Below are 19,952 nucleotides of genomic sequence, written 5' to 3' on the forward strand. Positions count from 1 at the left end.
GGAGCGTTTCTACTCACTAATCGAACAAGCCTTTGTAATGCAATAGGTCTCGCATTTATGAGAGTTTGAGCTATTGGCATTGTAAATGACAATGTCATTTATTTATGTTTTGGTTTTTAAAACATAAATAAAAGGCATTGTCATTTACAATGCCAATAGCTCAAACTCGAATAAATGAGAGACCTATTGCATTGCAAATGCTTGTTACTATGTGTATGCAAAGCGCTCTGATACCTACAGGTCAAGCTAGCGCTATACAAAACTTTTTAAAGAAATAAATAAAATAGACATAGCATTATCTATGGCACCTCCACCTCGCACCCTACTCTGGCCCACTGTACTCTATGCCAAACATCTGTAACTATATATACACACACACAGAAGTACACACATTTACAAGGCTCCTCAAAAAAACTGGACAGGCCAGATATAAAATTGAGTAGCCAAACAGCGTTAGTCCTACTTTTATGTCGGACTTATCCCGGTTTTTGCTTCTCAAAATCTGGTCACCCTATACACAGAGCTTCTAACTTTTCACATCTTTAGTACCTCTTATATATTAATCTTGCATCAACCGCTTTGTTTTGACTCAGTTACTTCTCCCTCACCACTTTCATTTTTTGCGACATCCGTTTGCGTTATTTCTCTTCTCACTATATCAGTTTAAATCAATTTTACCGATTAATGTTTTTTGTTTCTTTCTTCGTTCGGTCTCCGTTTTCAGATATCTTTTGGATATTTTTCTTCCCTGAAAAGGAAGGAGGCATTAAAACTGCTTCGTAAAACTTCGTCGATATTTTAGCTAGTTCAAAAAAAACATACATGATGTGAACGATTTCACAGTATCAGCAGCGAAATATGTTGTACACGCCGCCGGAAGCCACTGAAAAGAAGGCAACAGGATATCCGCACCCTAGTTAGATGGAGCCAACCAACCGTCACATACGGGCATTGGCGTCTCGTGCGGAGTTCCGTTGTGACGCTTTTACAACGTACTAGCCCGTTCCATGATGAAAACACGATCTTGACGCAGTCCGCCTTTATATTGAAATATGAACCCTGCGTCATCAACCTAAATCTTCCACGGGGAACAGCAGCGAGCCTGTGCCAAGATGGCGGACGCGTTGATGCACTGTGAGGCGGAGCAGGAAGGTATCTCGCATCTCTTCTGTTCCTGAGCAAGGAGCCATGGCAGCTACGCTGATCGGCTGCCTCCCAGACAGTATCCTGGTGGAGGTGTTTGGTTTCCTGTCTGTCCCAGACTTGGTCCGCAGCGGCAGGTGTGGCTTAAGTCTTTGGGGTTATCAGGAAGGGCTTGGGTGTCTCAAAGGATTATGGGAGCTACGACCAGAACTACTCGGAGGTCTGTGGGAGTAACATCAAATCTGGTGGGGTCAGATAATCCATAGAAGTGCTAGTACTTGTTTTGAAATGACAAAACGTGTTTTACGAAAAGGGCAAATCTTCAAAATCATAACTTCGAGAACAATGAAATATCCAGTTTAAATAATAAATTCAAAAAGGGAACTTCAACAAAAAATGTCAAGTTTGCTTCAAATGACAAATTGTCTAACAAGAAATTTCCAATTCTAGTTTCGACGTGAAAATTGTGATTTATTTAAGTCATTGACAGTCCAGCAGCATTGTTCCTTTATATAAAAATGTTTGGTTTGCATCAACTTTTCATCAATGATTACAGTCTTTTGACTTGTTTATATCAGGCTTGATAGCGTATTGTAGATACGTTGTTATAAGATTGATATTTGTATTTATCAAGGGAATGTATTAGGTGTCATCTATCAAGGGGATGTAAAGTATGTCAAATGCACACCTTGAAGCAGCGCGCAGGTTGGAGTTTGTATGTGGGCAGAATGTGTAGCTCAGAGTTGCCCATAAAGTTCCCAGTAGTTTTCGAATACAAAGGTTTGAGTGTGGGATGTAGAGAGCTCACAAGGGAGACGCTTCTGATGGCTAACCTTCACTTTCTTTCCATCGAGTTCTAAAAGATATCAGATCACGAGCGAAGCTCGAGTTTTCTATGATGTAACACAGAAATGTGAAGTGAAAAACATTTCCTTTATTCACTGTTACCTACGTTTATTTGTATTTTATGCATTAGCGTTGTGTTTCATTTCCCACTGATATCAGCTGTCCAGGAGTTAAGGTGTTAGTAGATGCCATGCAGGGGCGCAACTAAGTCTTAATTTCGGGGGGGGGGGGCTAACATGGCAAATGAAGGGGCGTGGCTAATGTTAATCAATGGGGCGGGGCTAAAATGTCAGATAATCAGGATCGATTAATGCTCAGGTCAAGCGGAGAAAACATGCAACCCTAAAATTACCCCCTCGCACCCCAAAACCCATTACCACCCTGAAATCATCCCCTTAGAACCCCATACTTGCGCTGATCCCTAAAATTACACCCTTACCCCCCATAACCCATACCCACCCTGAACCCTAAAATTACCTCTGGCACCCCAATACCCATACCCGCACTGATCCCTATAATTACACCCTTGCCCCCTCAAATCCATTACCACCCTAAACCCCAAAATTACCCCCCTAGCACCCCACAACCCATACCCACCCTGAACCCTAAAATTACCCCCTGGCACCCCAAAACCCATTACCACTCTGAACCCTAAAATCAAACCCTGGAGCCCCAAAACTCATACCCGCGCTGATCCTTAAAATTACACCCTTGCCCCCCCAAAACCCATACCCACCCTGAACCTTAAAATTACCCCTGGCACCCCAAAACCCATACCCATGCTGAACATTAAATTCTCCCCAGGCACCCCAAAACCCATACCCACCCTGAAACCTAAAATGTCCCCCCCTCACACCCTAAAACCCACACCCGCACTGAACCCTAAAATGAACCCCATGGCACCCCAAAACCCATGACCACCCTAAACCCTAAAATTACCCCCTGGCACCCCAAAACCCCATCCCACTCTGAACCCTAAAATTCCTCCCTCACATCCTAAAACCCATACCCACCCTGAACCCTACAATTAACTCCATAGCACCCCAAAACCCGTAGCCACCCTAAACTTACCCCTGGGACATCAACACCCATACCCACACTGAACCCTAAAATTACCCCTGGTTCCCCAAAACGCACACCCACCCTGAAGCGTAAAATTACCCCTGGCACCCCAAAACCCACACCCATCCTGAACCCCTAAATTACCCTCCTGGCCCCCAAAACCCATACCCGTCCTGAACCCTAAAATTACGCCCCGGCACACCAAAACCCATTACTACCCTGAACCCTAAAATTACCCCCTGGCACCCCAATCCGTAACCCACCCTGAACCCTAAAATTACTCCCTGGCACCCTAAAACCCACACCCACCCTGAACCCTAAAGTTACCCACTAGCACCCCAAAAAATGAACACTATAAACGTACACTACATTTGCATATTCGGAGAGAACTCTCCTCTTTGACGTTTCCATGTATGTAAGTCAAAAACAACATTCACTTAGAGTAACCTAGATATGCAGGCAGTAGGTAAGGCTGTGCTGAAGAATGCATTAAAATTACTGAAAAGTACATAAAAAAACGGCTGCCTGCTCTTCTGATACTATTCAGTTGAGTTGGGTTGATCAGCAGCACTGCTTCCTGGCATCTAGCCCCTCCCGAAAATCTCACAGTGTGGACAGGTGTGGGTCAAATGTTTCCTGGTTTCTCCTTGCCAGGGCCTCCTCTGCTTCTGCGTCGTTGGTGCCCATGGATGCAAAAAGAGAAATGGCCCTGTTCACTATTTATCTGGTGAGCAGTGCCTTGGATGTGAATTCCCTACAAGTGCACAGACAGCAGGGGGAAAGGGATGTCCAGTGCAGGTGAAGCTTTTCCTTTGTAAATTAATTCCTGTTGTCGTCATAGCCCAGGGTTTGCTGTCTGTGCACTTGTATGGAATACACATCCATACAAGTGCACAGAAAGCACACCCTGGGCTATGACGCCAGCAGGAATTCCTTTACAAAGGAAAAGCGTCACCTGCACTGGCCGTCCCTTTCCCCCTGCTGTGTGCATCTTTTCACTCCCACCCCATGCTGAACACATCAAGTGCTTAGGTGAAATCCCTGCCTTCAGGCAAGGATGTAACCTCAGCGCCAGTAACGGAAAACAGGAGGTGGGGGCAGGGGGTTCACGGAAACTGTTCAGAGGCTGGCTGGCTCGGGCTGCTGGGCCTCAGAAAGCATCATAAAAATGACATTCTCAGCTCCGATGTGCAGTCATTTCAGTGCGTGCCAAATTAGCCCGGGCTGAAGAAGACGGCGGGGGGGGGGCCTGAAGCCCGGTGAGCCCAATGTTGCGCGCCTGATGCCATGCATAACATAGCCTCACCTCTGCCCACCGCAGCTCCACTCCCACTACTGTGTTCATTACCTCTTCTTCTCAACTGATTACTAAGTGACGCCTCTGCCCCTCTAGTACACATCCCTCTTAGCCAGACATAAAAATGCCACGCCCATTCTCCATCCCTGCCAAGTACCACGCATCAGGCGTTAGACTAACACATTTTGGTGTGGTGGTTCGCATCACCGCACCAAAATGCGAAGTCACGCATTTATAGAGTCTCCTGAAGTTGGCTGGAAAAGGAGACAGAGCGCCTATATTAGCGCTCATTAAGGAAAGCAAGGACCGCGCGCTGCTCTGGGAGCCTGAGCCCACAGTGTGTGACAGAATGCTGCACACTGTGCAGTGCAACTGTTCTGCTCCGGTGTTGGATTATTCTTTGTTTACAATCTATCACATCTTCCAGCAAGGAGGTGGTTCTGGTCACACCAACTAGGCTGGTCGCAGCTGTGCTCTAATTGGCACCAGCACCGCTCCTGCCTTCACACAGCATTGTCCATTTGCAAAAGTAGTGAGTAGTGCAAATGGGCTGAAGTTTGTAGGTTAAGTTGCAGTCCCCCGCTGCTTGCAGCATGATGCCATGCAACTGGACAATTCTGCTGGAGATTGCTCCTCATGGCTGTGGGTTTCAGTTACTCTCTCAGCCTCGGGTGCAGACTCTTACGGCCACGGAGGTTAGTGTGTGTCTAAATAAATATTGACATTAATCATAACCCCACAACATGGCGTCCCTGTACAGGCTGCCCTCGTGTCTTGTCAAGTGCTCATGGTGTGGGGGTGTTGTTCATGGTACACTCTCTCCCTTGCAGAGGTTCCATTCAGGAGCTGAGAGAACACGGCCACTGTCATTGTGTCTATGTTCATCATGGTGCGTGAGTATCATGCACTGTACTCCCCGTGCTGTGCTCCATTCTAGGCGTAAGAGAGCACATCCACTTCCCTGGTGTCTGCTTGTGGTGTGTCAGTGCAGTACATTGCACACCCACAAGTTGGGGCTCCATACACGGCCTGCAGGCCTGAGAGAGCATGCCTTCTGTTTGTGGGTGTGAGTGCCACACAGTTCACACGCACGTGCTGTGGCTCCATTCATGGCCTGAAAGAGCAGGCTCCAAGAAAATAGCAGCATCTGAAAATAGGGTTGCTGACATCAGCTCTATATCGTGCTTACACTAGGAACATGTTTATCACAGGGACCGTCGCCGTGATACTTTTGTCGGCTACCCTCATGATCACGCGGAAATGAAATATTTTCTTGCTCTGACAGAATATCACAGAGAAATGACCCAAGGAGGCCACTGCACATGTTATTGGGGATGGATGGATGGATGCTGCTTTGGAGATGGATGGAGAGGGGTAGATGGATGTGTGCAGGATAGATGTATGGATGGTTGACAGGGTGGTTGGAGTACGGATTGATGAATGAATTTATTGGGAAGCACGTTTTGTGTATTCCTGGATGGGTTGGTGATTAACTGTGAGGTCAGACGCCTAAGGGCCTCAAGGCCTGAAGTGCAGCTTCTTCGCCATTCATGCGGGCTTGTGACCTCTGTGTTTAGGCAACGAGGCGACCTGATGCCACCCAAGGTGTCATATTTTCTGTATTTGGCTTTTCTTTTTAAAACAATCGTGTCTTTACATTTTAATAGTCAGTTTATTGATAGTAAACCAAGACTCTTGCCCTCAGAATGCATTTGCTGTTAAAATTAATGTTTATGAAATAAATCCTCATGTCCTGCGACCTAGAACTATAAAGTCTCCCTCCCTGGGCATGATGATCTTGTTCTTTTTCCATGAGATGTGTGAGTGGGAGTGCTACAGGCGAGGGACAGTGTCTCCCCTCAAAGTGCACTTAACTCTTCTTCCCTAGATTTGATTTCACGCTATTGGTTAATGATGTCAATTATATTTAAACATCCTGAACACCAGATCTCTACAACCCGCCCTTTCACCACCTGCCTCTCTCTTTCCATTCAGATCCGCCCAATTATCAACACAGATTGACATCCCCCATTCATCCACCACCCCTACACTAATCTTCTCATCCTTTCATCTACACAACCACCTTTCCACCCACCAAGCATACAATCACCAACCGCCACTCCAACCATTTAATATATTGTCACTTTTAACTACAGGGCCCTTCACCCCTGCATCTATCGACTCAAGTATGCACCCACCGCCCATCTAGACACTTCCGTGTCTTCTCATGGGTCCCTCAACAGGTTAATCTTCCAACCCATCCCCAACCCCATGGACTCCATCCATTTACCAACTCATTGATTACTATAACTGAGGGTATCTCCTCGCGCATTCATTCCTTAATCCACCACCGTTCCATTGACCAGTCACCTGACCCAACTATCCGTCCATCCCAAATTGGTTTAATTATAAGCTGACATGCATCCATTAATTTTTCAGTCTATCTTTTCATTCGCCCCCACACCTAGCTATCCAACTCCCCATGTCTCCATTTATCTACTAATACATACAAGCAGACATGCCTAACTTTTCCATTACTTCTCACATGCTGCTACCCCCCCACCTGCCCAAGTATCACATTCCACACCCAGGTGTCATTTATGCTATAAGGAGTCCATTACACATCCATGTATTCATCCTTCTAGGGCCATCGTTGTGCAGAATTACTGCACTATCCGCATTAGGAAGCGTGCTATGTGTTTTAGGAATGTGCAGACACCCTGGCATAGAAATGGTTAGCTACACCTGGACAATGGAGCCCTTCCATCATAGTTTCATTTTATTTTGTTGAATGGTCGGCAATCCGGGGCACAGATCAGTCCAGTAGGAACTTTTAGTTAGCTGGAGGGAAAAGCTCCAAGTGTCACACATTTGCTTGTAAAATGTCGCTAATATGTACAATGATACTATGGAGATGTCAATCTGAAAACTTAGCAGCTATGAGTTTCTCGTTGCTCAAATGGGTGTAATATCTGATACTTATGTTTCCCTTGTCTTCATTGCTTGATTTTGCTCGGTGAAAGTGTCGCTCATAGTCGTTGAATGTCTCTCATAGTTACACTGAAATTATAAACAAGTATTGGCATAGCCGACAGGTCTGGCCTTTGGGGACTTATAAGTGTGTAACCATGCAACAGTTAATGTCGTTGCACCAAGGATAAGCGAGACCTATTGGCTATGCCATGTGGAGAGGAAGGGCCACCTGACCTAGCCTCATCAGGGGCTGAGCTTCGTGGGCTCCCACCAGGTGTGGTAGCACAGAGTCAAGCTCGCTGACCTTTCCCGTCGGAAGTGCTGCATTGTACCAATCAAGGCGGCCAAAGCCGAATCAGGAGCTTTGCTGCGTCTCGGCGGGTTGCTGTAGCAACAAGGGTCCGTGTCCGGAGACCCTGAGCAGGATAGCGCCGTCTCTGTAGAGGAGTCGGCCGCTGTCTGCAAGGTCGCCACCAGTTGAGGAATCCCTGAGGGGGAGGTGCGGGTGGGGGGCTGGGGTCTTGCCAGAATTGCCTCCGGCCCGAGAAGAGATTATGGGAAAGCCAGGTGAGGAGCTGAGTCGGCGTCACCACAAGTGGCCAGGGTAGCAGCTGCCCCAGATGGTAGTTGGCAGCTGCCGGAGTGACCCTTGGCCCCACAGCCCTACTTTTGGGGGCAAAAGCCTTGCTGTGGGTCTTGGAAGCTCTGGGTAACCCTTGTCGGAGGCCCTCGAGCCTTGGTGGAGGAAGGGCCCTCCACAGAAATCACTGCGCAGTCCAGGTGGTGAGAGCAGAGGTGCTGGGACTGCCGATTGGGGGCCAGTGGGCTCCCAAAGATATTGTTGCTTATAAGCAATTACATTTATGCCTGAAATGGGCTAATAAGATGTACACTGTGGCAAGTGTTACTATGATGGAAGGCTTCTGATGTTATGCATAATGTGTTATGCTCAGGGTGACCCCTACTGTAAGGCTTCTGCTGAGAGAATGTAATGTGCTATGGTGCACCTTATAAGTGATTATGGTACACTGTTGCTGATTATGTTTTGCCTAATAATGTGCTAAGTGGAAGATTATTATTTTTTTATTATTATTTTGAGTATTTATAAAGCGCAGCTGATACCTTGCAGGCTTCCTGGCGCTGGAGAATACTCTACAGAGGAGAAACCATAGTGAGTGGCAGACGGGAAGGATTAAGGAAATAGCCAAGTCTTTATCCGTTTCCGGAAGGGAAGGAGTTGTGAGATTTGGCGTATATCGATGGGCAAACTGTTCGATAATTTGGCCGCTGCGACCCTGAACGATCTGCCCCCAGTTCTGGCTTTGTTGAATCTGGGCACTTTTAACAGACAGGCCGAGGATGATCGCAGATCTCTGGTCGGAGTGTACCACAGGAACAGAGCTTGCAGGGGTCTGGGCCCTAATCCGTGCAGAGCCTTAAAGACAATGCAGAGGGATTTGAAAGCCACACGCTGCTTCAAAGGTAGCCAATGCAGCTCGGCTAGGGCAGCGGTGGCAGAAGATCTCCTCGTCCAGCCGAGAGCTAGCTTGGCAGCGGCTGACTGAATTCTTTGAAGCCGGTCTAGCAACGTGGCTGGAGCCTCAAGGAGCAGTGCGTTGCAATAGTCGAGGCGACTGAGAATAGTACACCTGACTATCAACGCGCAAGCTTGTGCAGGGAGGAGTGGCATAATTTTATGCTGGGAACGCAGAAGAGCTGAGCAGGTCCCCACAGTATTGGCGACCTGGGTTTCCATACTCCGCTTGTTATTGAGCATGGCTCCCAGGTTGCGAACAGAGGTGACTGGCTGGGGTTTGTCCCTAGTCTCTGGAGGCCAGAAATCACTCGGGAAATGGCGAGGTATGTTATTACCAGCACAGAACAGAACCTCTGTTTTGGAGGAGTTAAATTGTAGGGAGTTCCTGTGCAACCACCCAGCCGTCTCTCTTAAGCAGTCGTGGAAGGAAGTTAAAGGAATGGAGTCTTCTCCCTCCCATGAGAGAATGAGCTGGGTGTCCTCAGCGTAGTTGATCGTTTTTATCCTGAATGACTTAATTAACGTGATCAAAGGTTTGAGATGCACGTTAAAAAGGATGGGACTGATGGAGGAGCCCTGGGGGACTCCCTGGGGTACAGGTGCGAAAGCGGATTGAAATGGGGGGAGGGATACAGCCTGTCTCCTATCCCGCAAATAGGAATGAAACCATAGCAGAGCCGTGCCCTCCACACCTGCCTCACCGAGTCTCTCCAACAGCGTCCTGTGGTTGACCGTGTCGAATGCGGCAGACAAGTCCAGCAGTATCAGCGCTACTGACTGGCCCCTGTCTGCTCGCATGCGAAGATCTTCCATGGCAGTTAAGACAGCTGTTTCGGTACCATGGGCTGGACGGAAACCGAATTGGAGGTCATCCAGGAAGTTGTTCTGCTCCAGGTGGGTGGAGAGACAAGAGCTGACCCATCGTTCGGCGAATTTTGCTGGAAATGGCAGGAGGGAGATTGGTCGGTAGTTTGAAAGACCGTCAGGACTGAGTGGGCTTTTTCAAGAGCGGTGTGACGAGCGCCTGTTTCCAAGGAGTTGGGACATATCCACAGTGCAAAGACTGGTTACATATTTGGCGCAGAGTGCCGAAAAGTTCTGTTGCGAAGCTTTTCCAAACTTTTGGAGGCAGGGGGTCAAGCGGGGAACCCGAGGTAATTCCGAGCGCCAGTCTTTCGAACTCGGAATCAGAAATAGGGGGGAATTCCCGTAGCCTAGCCGTAGGGATGGAGCCTAAGCACGTCAAGTCCTGGGTACTGGTGCTAGCTCCCTGGCTGTTGGAACATCCCAACGAGGGGGGAGTCGTCAAATTGTGAATGATGGTGTTGATTACCAGTAGTGACTGATTGTCTTCTCTAATGGTGATGTTATGACGGTGGCCTGATTCGCCCTGTAGTGTATATAATCCCTGTAAAGTCATACCAAGTGCCAGGTGGCATGGTGTAATTATGCCATATGCTCTAATGTGTTTTTATGCTAATACAAAGGCTATGTTTATATAACCTAGTGTGGAGTTTATTTGGAGGTGTGTGTGGTGTGTTGCTGCTGTGAGTCTGTTGGCAAACGCTTTACACATTTCCAAGGGGGTGAGCAGGGGGTTATCTTCAGCGTGTACCTCCCTTGCCCTGACTAGAGTGGTGGTTTCTGCCTGGCTTAGGTGTATGCCCAAGCCTACCAGAAATCCCATTTCTAACACAAAGCAACATTCTTGTGAAATTAAAAAAGGTGTGCCAAAAGAGAGGGGGGGGGGGGTGGTTTGGTAGCCATGCCCCTGGTTTACTGTTTGGTAGTTTGGGCTCAGAGGTCATGTGACCAATGTAATAAAAGAGCCAGTGCCTCGACCCTTGTCTTTGGCCACAATTGCAACTAGTGTCTGGTGTGTTCTTTATTACATGTCAGGCCAGCACACCGCCAGAACCCAACAATTACCTGTATCTGTTCTGTCTTATCTGAGTGAGAGAGTGCCAAGCAGAATAAGGGAATTATTATGCTGCCTGTTTGAGCTACAAGCAGCTGCGTGACCACTGAGTATTAAAGCATTAGAATTATTGAAGGGCCGGTAGGGTAATGTATGAATTTATTTTCCTAAATAATTCCCAGGCTAGATACAAATCAGCAGTTTGTAACTCACCTGGACATTAAAAAGTTGAGTGTTTTTCAACATGAGGAAATCGTGCTAGTCCGCCTCTTATCATGTCTGCGAACAGACATTGCTCCTGCAGGAGTGATTGTTGCTCCAGGTTTTATCCTGTGGTTCTGGGTGGATGCAGTTATCCTAAAAACGATTCAGAAAAGGGGGTGGTGATGGACAGAGTATCTGAATTAAACAGAACACTCATACCCAGTCAAAAGATCAGGGCTTGATCCATCACCGTTTTTTGTCTCCTTTCTGGTGAAGAATTGGCTTGGTAGTTTAGTCTGCCCTGTTCCCATGATGCACTGGGCCAGGGACAGACTGATTTGCATATAGCCAGGTTCTGAGCTGGGATGGTGCAGTGAGATAAATAACGGTGATGGATCAAGCCCTGATCTTTGGACTGGGTAAGAGTGGTCTGCTTAGTTCAGACACTCTGTTCATCACCACCCCCTTTTCTGAATCGTTTTTGGCCACTATAGGAGTGGCAGGGTATACTCAGACATGAGTCCCTTTCTCACTGCACCATCAGGATTCATGCAAGCCGGGCCGAAGACGGCTGAAATGCCAGAAACCGGTCCACGGTAGCTTGTCTCCTTTCTGGTGAAGAATTGGCTTGGTAGTTTAGTCTGCCCTCTTCCCATGATGCACTGGGCCAGGGACAGACTGATTTGCATATAGCCAGGTTCTGAGCTGGGATGGTGCAGTGAGATAAATAACGGTGATGGATCAAGCCCGATCTTTGGACTGGGTAAGAGTGGTCTGCTTAATTCAGACACTCTGTTCATCACCACCCCCGTTTCTGAATCGTTATCTTAAAAACAGCCATGTTTTCACCTCTTTTCTGAACTGTAAATGGTCCTGAATGCTTCAAATCTTGTCTGGTAGTGAGTTCCAGACATGGGTGGCTTGCACTGAGAAAGTAGTGCCTCGCATGGATGGCTTGTTTGCGTGTGTGTGTCGCTACAGCTGTGGCGTGTAGTGATGCTAGCAGAGTGAAAGATAGGACATGTAAGATTATAAGTCACTTCATTGGGCTCTTTGTGTAAGTGAGACGTACAGCAATTTGGGTTCGTTTTATTTATCTACCCTCACAAGTGTGTTTGTGAATTTATGATTTCTGTGTTATGCACTAAACCAGTTTGTAGGTGTGCAAGACTGAACTGTACCGGTGCACCTGTTTCTGAATCTGGCTTTTTTTAAATGAATTTTTGCTCAATAATGTGTCACACTGGTGGAAGCAATGCTTAAAAATTAAAATAAAACGCATATAGCCAGTGTAGAGGTTACTGATCCTAGAAACTGTATGCTGTTGTCGCCTCTAGATAAAGGTCGACGGATCTCGCGCTACTGAAGGAAGATCTCCAGTTTCCTCGAGGATGGGAGAGTGTGTCCCTGCATGAGGCAGTCTGCAGCAGTGCGCCAGGTGGCGTCTGTTATGTTATGTTATGTTAAGTGAAACATCTTAAGCGCACTAACACCAGAGGTTTCTTGGCGCTAACTGACAGAACAAAAACAGAATCCCAAGGCAGAAACTAACCGGTGCTGGAGAACAGAAAAGTTTTTAAAAGCTTCCTGAATTGGAGTAAGGAACCATTAGATTTAATGACTATTGGAAGAGAATTCCAGAATTTAGGTGCGAGGTGGGCAAAGCGACGGCCCCCAACCTTGCTGGTTTTGACTTTCGGAGTGACAGGTAGGTGATGATGAGCTGACCGAAGGTTACGTGCAGGTTGGTACGGAGTGATCAGTGAGTTAAGAAAGGCAGGACTGGTGCAGTGGAGGGATTTGAACGTAAGACAGCCCAACTTAAAGGCCGCCCTCCGTTCTACTGGCAGCCAATGGAGCTTATGAAGCAAGGGCTTCGCAGACTGCCATTTTGGGACTTTGAAAATAAGACGGGCTGCCTGGTTCTGCACAACCTGGAGACGACCCACAAGAGAACATGGGAGTCCGTGATAAAGGGAATTAGAAAAGTCCAGGCGGGAAAGAACCAGGGACATGACAACCTGGGCCAGTGCCGCATGTGGCGTCTGGACAGGAACCTGCTGCTGCCCACCAGGCATGCACCATTTGAGCACACCACATCCAAAACTCGGGAGGTGGGGGTGCAGGGGTATACAAATCACACCTGACATAGCAAGTTTCCCTCTGCCGTCTACAGAGGAGGCATCGTCCCCGCCTCTGTGGCAATTCCTCTGTCACTGAGTATGCATGCGACTGCCCCTCCCTGTATCTGCATGGGAGCAGCCGTCTAAAGACTGTAGACTCGGGCTTTGCTTTTAAAATAGCACCGACCATCAACAACTTGAATCAGCTGGTAATGAAGCCCCCTGCGATGTGCACGTTTTAAGCAGAAGTAAGACATATAATACAATACAACAAGCAATGGCTGCGCAGCCGTAAAAGTAACACCGCGCGGCAACAAAAAAACCAGCGAGTGGGTTCCGGTTGCAGAAAAGGATAGTATGTAACCGAAATAAGGGATGCTGCTTGACGTGTTAAGGCGGATGCAACCTGGGAGGCGCGTGCACACCTATCTGCATGCACGCCCCATGCACGCTGGTACTCACGCGTATTTCCAACGCATATAAAAGTGGTATGGAACTAAACAAACAAGCATTTGCAATGCAATAGGTCTCGCATTAGGAAAGTTTGAGCTGTTGATACTGTAAATGACATTTTTTTATTTATGTTTTGGGTTTTGAAAATAGCAAAATTAATAGTGCCAATAGTTTTAACTTTCGCAAATGTGACACCGATAGAATTTGTAAGGCAATATGTGTTGTGTTTACGTGACTTAGATGTATTGATATTACAAATAACAATGGCTTTTAATTTTTTTTAAATAATTAAAACTTAAATAAAAGTTATTGTAATTTATAATGGAAATAGCTTAAACTTTTGTAAATAACTTTTGTGAAGATTATGTTCAGTGTATTTTATTGTGACGAAAATCCAAGAACAGAAGTGAAATATTAACATCTTTTTGTGACATTTGTACTAAAGCTTGAAACATTGAGAGAACATATTCGAACCAGTTGTTGTTGAATGGTTGCACAGATTGTGCTGTGGTGGCGCTGAGTTATGTGGTGGCGACGAGTGATGCTGTGGCGTTCAGTGATGTGGTAGCGCATAGTGATGTTGTGGTGCCCCAGAGGGATGCTGTGGTAGTGCGATAGAGTGAGTGTGATAGAGTGCGGGGGATAGATAGAGTGCGGGCGATAGATACAATCGTGGAAGAGAAATGTAGAGGGCGTTTGAGGAAAACGGAGGAGCAAACGCGGCATGGCGAAAAGGAGGAGCAACTACGTCATGGAGAAAAAGAGGAGCAAACGAGGCATGTTGAAAAAGAGGAGCAAACATGGCGCGGAGAAAAAGAAGAGCACGAGGGGTGGGACTGGGCATTCATGGAAGCTTAGAGGGAAAAGAGGAGCAAACATGGTGTGACGAAAAAGAGAAGCGCGAGGGGTGGGACTGGGGTAGTGAGGGAAGGTTAGAGGGGGTGCGCTGAGAAGCAATGAAAGTATAAAGTTGGGTGGAGGGACCAGTAAACAAGTGACCAGTGTAGCTATAGGGAAGAGCTGGTTGCAGGTGGCGTTTATCTTCTAGGACGTGCCATCCATTCCAGGGGCTTTGCCTGCTTGGACCAATCTTAATGCATTCTCGGCCTCTTTAGTGTCAAACGCTACTAATGAACGTTGCGTTAAGGGCAATGTCAACCGGGCTAGCTGAACATCTCTTGGTGCCTCATTCGGACCACAGAACTGTGATGAATAATGGGCCACCCAATCCACTGCCGAGACATGATTAGATGGTATTTGTGAGTCCTGTGTCCCTCCCCATTTTACAACTTCCCAAAATTTTAACTGATTTGATGACAAGCAGGCCTCGTACAAGTCCTGCCAACGACAATCGTCCCACGATTGCTTTGCCCTCTTTTGGACCTTTCATCACCATAAAACATACATTGTTATAAATGCAGTGTTTGGCATAATCACATAGCTACCCAGTGTCTCTTTAGGTCACGCCAACGCAGCACGCATGTGCTGCATCGGAGGAGACCTTTAGCCATCGGTCCCCTTTTTCACCCACAACAGTGCACGCGTTCCAATGCCAACGCGTGCACATGTGGAGATTCACTTGCTGGTGCGAAAGCCACCATATGGTAGCAAATATTGCTCCCGCAAGTGAATCGCGCAGCCCCCCCCCCCCCCACCCACCTGAGCTTGTTTTTTATGATTTATTACAACTGAGCAGGCAGAGGAATGAATGAGTCTCAGTTAACCAAACGTACTCTATTGTGCTGTTTTTATGTACTGCTCAATGCCATTGGTCTGCCGTCAAAGCAATTGGAGTTATAAAATGTGACTAGATATGCCTAGGTAAGGCCGCAGTGGGGGTGGGGGGGGGGATGGGGATGGGGTGAGGGAGCGTGGTGCAGGCATTACGTTGGGTAGTGTTTAGTCCCCACGAGCGCGGATGGAAGATGCTGGCTGACATGGAGCCTACCTCTGCTAAGTCACGGTGTCGTGTTGGGGGACTTAGGCATGGCGGTGGCTAATGGCGAAATCATCGACTCCCCATGCCCTCACCCACACTAGCCCAAGTGTCCGTGAGCCGGATCTCCATCATGGGAGGGCGGAATCTGCACTAAATACAACGCAATCGTACCTGAGCTGTCCTGTGCCCCTTCAAAGGTGAGGTTTGGTCCCAGACAGCCTGCCTCGTAGGGGACTCTGGAAGGAGATGCATGAATCACTCAAAAACACAGGGCTCTTCTCCCGCCCTTCCTGAGGAAAGACTTCTCTAGCAAGGTTTTGGATTGCAGAGAATTCCTATATAACTCCCCTCCACTGAGAAGCATGACTCACGGCCTGGTGCCTAGGCGAGTAAGTGCACACGCAAGTAAACGAGCAGGGCCTCGGCCACTTCTCTTTCCTTCAATAACCAGTACTCCTTTTGTGGCGGTCCTGGCCACTTGGCCCCACTCACATTTAATTTAGGGGACCGGGACTTATCTACAATCATATTTTAAAAAAACACGAAGTCACAGGACTGACAAATATGACTTTTTGGAGAGGCAGTTCTCCCGCTGACTGTTTCCTAGCGATTCCAGTGACCATGACTAGCCTGCTGAAATTGTTTCAGCCAATGCTTTCCAGAAATGAAAATCAAAGCCTGCAATAAATGGAGCCGGGTGGCCAGGTCACAGGGATGTAGTCACGCAGTCGACAGTATTGTATTACTGCCTCCGCTAAATCTCTGACTATAAAGGTATGAATTAGTAATGTCTTCTTCATTCATATAACCTCAAGACACTCTTTACGTTCATATTATGCTTTTTAAAACACTTTTTAAGGACGTCAGCTTCCCGAAAGCTTTTTACAGACAGCAGCAAGCATACTTTCCATAGTCAGCAATGGGTACATCACTTCATGGAAGAACAAGCTTCAGGGGTGTCGCTATCCGTGCAACAGGTGCAGTGGCACTTAATTGTGTCCACACTTTACTACCCAACAGGGACCAATTTTCCTATTTTACATTTTTTTTATATTCTCTCCGAGAACCTCCTGAAACCCTTCTTGAAGAAGGCGGATTTTCTTGCAACTCAGGTCAGGTTTTATACCTAGCATTGAAGTTAATACACTTTGCATTTGTCCAAATTTAAAGTTCCGTCTGAAAAATAGGCTCTCTATGACCATTTGGAGTCTTTGTGGGCTATTTTAAAGTTTCATTCACCCCTGTCCACATCTTTAGGGCTGCGGGCCGGGCAACCCTATGGGTAGAACTGATGAGGGACTCGCCAATGACTCAATGCAAACTTAGGAACAAGAACTCCTTGATAGGGACTTACAGAAGGCAAAAAGACAGTCCCATTGAACACAGATGCCTGACTTTCTGCGCAGGTTAGACACAAATACATTTGACCTTAATGCACTCAACACCTTTAACACCATCACTGCTGATGGTTTTCCCCTCCTGTGCTGGCCCCGATTTATTCCCATTGTTCATGACGAGCTCAGCTCGTCATGAGCACGCAAAAGGTGTACCTCATGACGAGCTGAGCTCGTCATGAGCATCGAAGGGGTTAAGGCAGAATACACCCTAACCCATTTAGAATGGTTCCATTATGAACAATGGGAACAATTTGCTGGTTCCATACTGCACAGCTGAAGAAAAGGGAGGCACTCATTGTGAACTTGGTTATCTTCAATAGTGATGGCATTATACTCACATGTCCATTTGACATTAGTGTCTTTTGTGTCATTCTTCAGATATCTGTAGCAATGAGACTAGGCAGATGTGTGGACAGAAGAGGCATTCTTGGCAACTGTCAGATTGCCCAGACTATCTAAATAAAATTGCTGGAGAGTTAGCTCGCTTTGAGAAGATGGATTTTCTGCTTAATTTTACAGAATCGGAGGAGGAGCTACGCTAGCAACCAAGATGGCCGCGTAAGCTCCCGGCCCCGCCGACCTCCGCCAGTAGCTCATAAATCCTGATATTGATCCTGAATTCGCACCAAACTCCCTTGTGGCTGAAGTGTTGCTGAGCTTAAAGGTGTAATCCCGAGATTTCCATCTTCTCGAATGATGAAGCTACGCCGTGTTTTCATTCTCTGCCTAACCCAGGGGCTGGGGCCTCGATTTCTAACCCATCCGGGTTGGAGTTGAACAACATCGGCCGCGGGACTTGGGCGGCGTCCGGTCTCCCGAAGTGGAACATATCCTGACCGTTTTGGATGGTGGTACTGTGGTCAGGTTGATTCCAAGGATAAGGCGGCAAGACACACCGGTTGCTGTGGGCGGAGGTCCGTTGCCCGGGGACCCTGCTGGGCCCCCGGGGTCGACGGGCCTGGATCCTCGCTGGCGGCGACGGTGTTTAGACCGCGAGAATGACGGGTGCCCACCGTTAACGTCGGCCCCGCTTGTGCCTGTTACCCCGGAGTAGTCGACCTCCGGGGTCAAAGATCTGATCTGTTGCTTTACCAGAGGATATGTAGCTGGTGGAATGTACGCTGTCGTTGCATACCGTAATGGCCGCCATTAGGGCACTTCACTCGCAGGTCACCGCCATCATCCATAAACTGGTCGTAACAGCTGAAAATATGTGTCTGGGACCGGACTACGACCCTTCGATAGATTTGAAACACGTTGTGTTACCCGCAAAGCAGGGCATGCCTGAGACAGAGGGCCCCGTGCGGAAACCAGATCTGGTGTTTTTTGTCGGCTCCCGAACAACAGCTAGCGAGCCTGGAACTACCAAAAACCTATCATAGTCAATGCTGATACCGCCCAAGATGGACACAGCCGATCTTATACTCCAGGATAATTTCCTCAGTGACTATCGGATTGATTTATCATTCTTTTCCTCCCAGTTGGTTCAACTATGTTCTTGTGACTTACTGTTGGTGGACAGATATCTCCGTTTGAATTGTGGACTTCGAGTACTAATACTTTGGATTCGATCCTACCGTACTGACTTTGACTTTCTTGAACGTTTTGATTCTCCTGTCGAGATGGCGGTTCGAGCGGAGAGAGCTCGCACGAAAAATCTGAGTGGCCAGGGTTGAGTTTGATTGTCTGGGTTTATTTTTTGTCTTTGTTCAGTTCTGTGGCCTTTTTCTTTCCTTTCCCCTTTATGAGAGGTGGGTTGCTTATCCTGAGTCGATCTTTTTCCCATATCTAGGTGTCTACTCTGGTCTTAATTATCCTGAATCGTGGGTGGACGGACCTTGCTGGCGTCAGCTTAACGGGGTTGTGGATCGTACTGTTTCTCCCTTTTCATATGCCTGCTCATGTTTACGTCCCACACTCCTGTGCATTGATTTGACCACATTGGCTTATTCGACCACTCACCGTTGTAATATATTCTATTGTATGACACCTGATATGTGTAATATTTCCTCTTGTTTTTCTTCTTTAAATAAAAATATATATAAAACATTTTTTTTTTTTTACAGAATCGATAGTGCACAGATGGCAAAAATGCTGTAAGCAATATTCCAGGAATTGGAGGCCACTGGTTGTCTCCAACCTGAACTCAGTAAAACAGTGATGTTTACTCCCCAAACACATATCCATAATGTAAAAAAGTTCTGGCATCCCAGCTACGGAAGGTGTTAACTGGTCTCATTCACGACTGTCAAGTGTGCTTCGTGCCTGGTCGCAGCTCGAGGAATCGTCTTCGAACCCGGTCTAATCTGCTAGGTTAAAGATAATCCAGGCAAAGTTGTATCAGTTTCTTTAAATGGAGAGAAATCCTTTGATCGAGTTCAGTGAGGCTACCTTTTCCAGACATTATATAGAGCTGGTCTTGGTGCTAATTTAATTAAAAAAGTTAATTGGTTATATGAAATCCCTCAGCAAACATGTATTTTGTAGGGTTCCTCGACTCCTCCATCTATAGGGGGACCAGGCAGGAGTGCCATTCTTCCCACTTTTTTAAGTCTCGCGTGGCGTCTGGTGTGCACATGCGCACTCAAGCTCGCTGAATTTAATGTCTTTGAGTGGCGAGGTTAACCCCGCCCCTCTTCTCCATTGGCAGGCCTCCTAAACGGCGGCCAGCCATTGGAGAAGAGGTCCCAGTGACGACATTCTTTCGCTCTAAGCCCCGTCCTTTTCGGATTGGGGGGCGATGTTTTTAGTTTCTTTCTACCCTCTTCTCAATTGGCTGGCCTCCTAAACGGTGGCCAGCCATTGGCGACGATGTAAACAACAGTGAAAAACACGCCCCAGTCTGAAAAGGACGGGGCTTAGTGACAAATGGCGAGTGCTTGTAATGCCTTTGCCCTGACTAGTGATGCGTATCAAGCTCAGGGCAGAGCCGGCGGCGGGGGTGGGGTGGTGCTGGTAAAGAGCTTGTACTGCGAAGGACATGGGTGGATCGTGTTCGAGGGCGGCTCTGTGCCTTTAAGCGGAGCCACACCCGTCTGCTATTGATGTAGCTGGCGGGCC

General features: G+C 47.4%; 1 protein-coding gene across 2 annotated transcripts in view; it reads left to right on the plus strand.

Annotated features, from left to right (window-relative positions):
• Positions 1-824: 824 nt before the first annotated feature.
• FBXL12 (F-box and leucine rich repeat protein 12) overlaps positions 825-19,952 on the plus strand; it is a 79,435-nt gene continuing 60,307 nt past the window's right edge. The window contains exon 1 of one of the 2 annotated variants that reach the window (XM_086966762.1): positions 825-1,280. In XM_086966762.1, coding sequence (XP_086822888.1) covers positions 1,189-1,280 — 92 coding nt within the window. In that variant the 5' untranslated portion in view covers positions 825-1,188. Of the gene's footprint in view, positions 1,364-19,952 lie in introns of both variants that reach the window. The other variant, XM_086966766.1, reaches the window with a different exon arrangement.

The sequence above is a fragment of the Lissotriton vulgaris genome, chromosome 1_1 (assembly GCF_964263255.1).
Source record: "Lissotriton vulgaris chromosome 1_1, aLisVul1.2, whole genome shotgun sequence".
Classification (NCBI taxonomy): Eukaryota; Metazoa; Chordata; class Amphibia; order Caudata; family Salamandridae; genus Lissotriton; species Lissotriton vulgaris.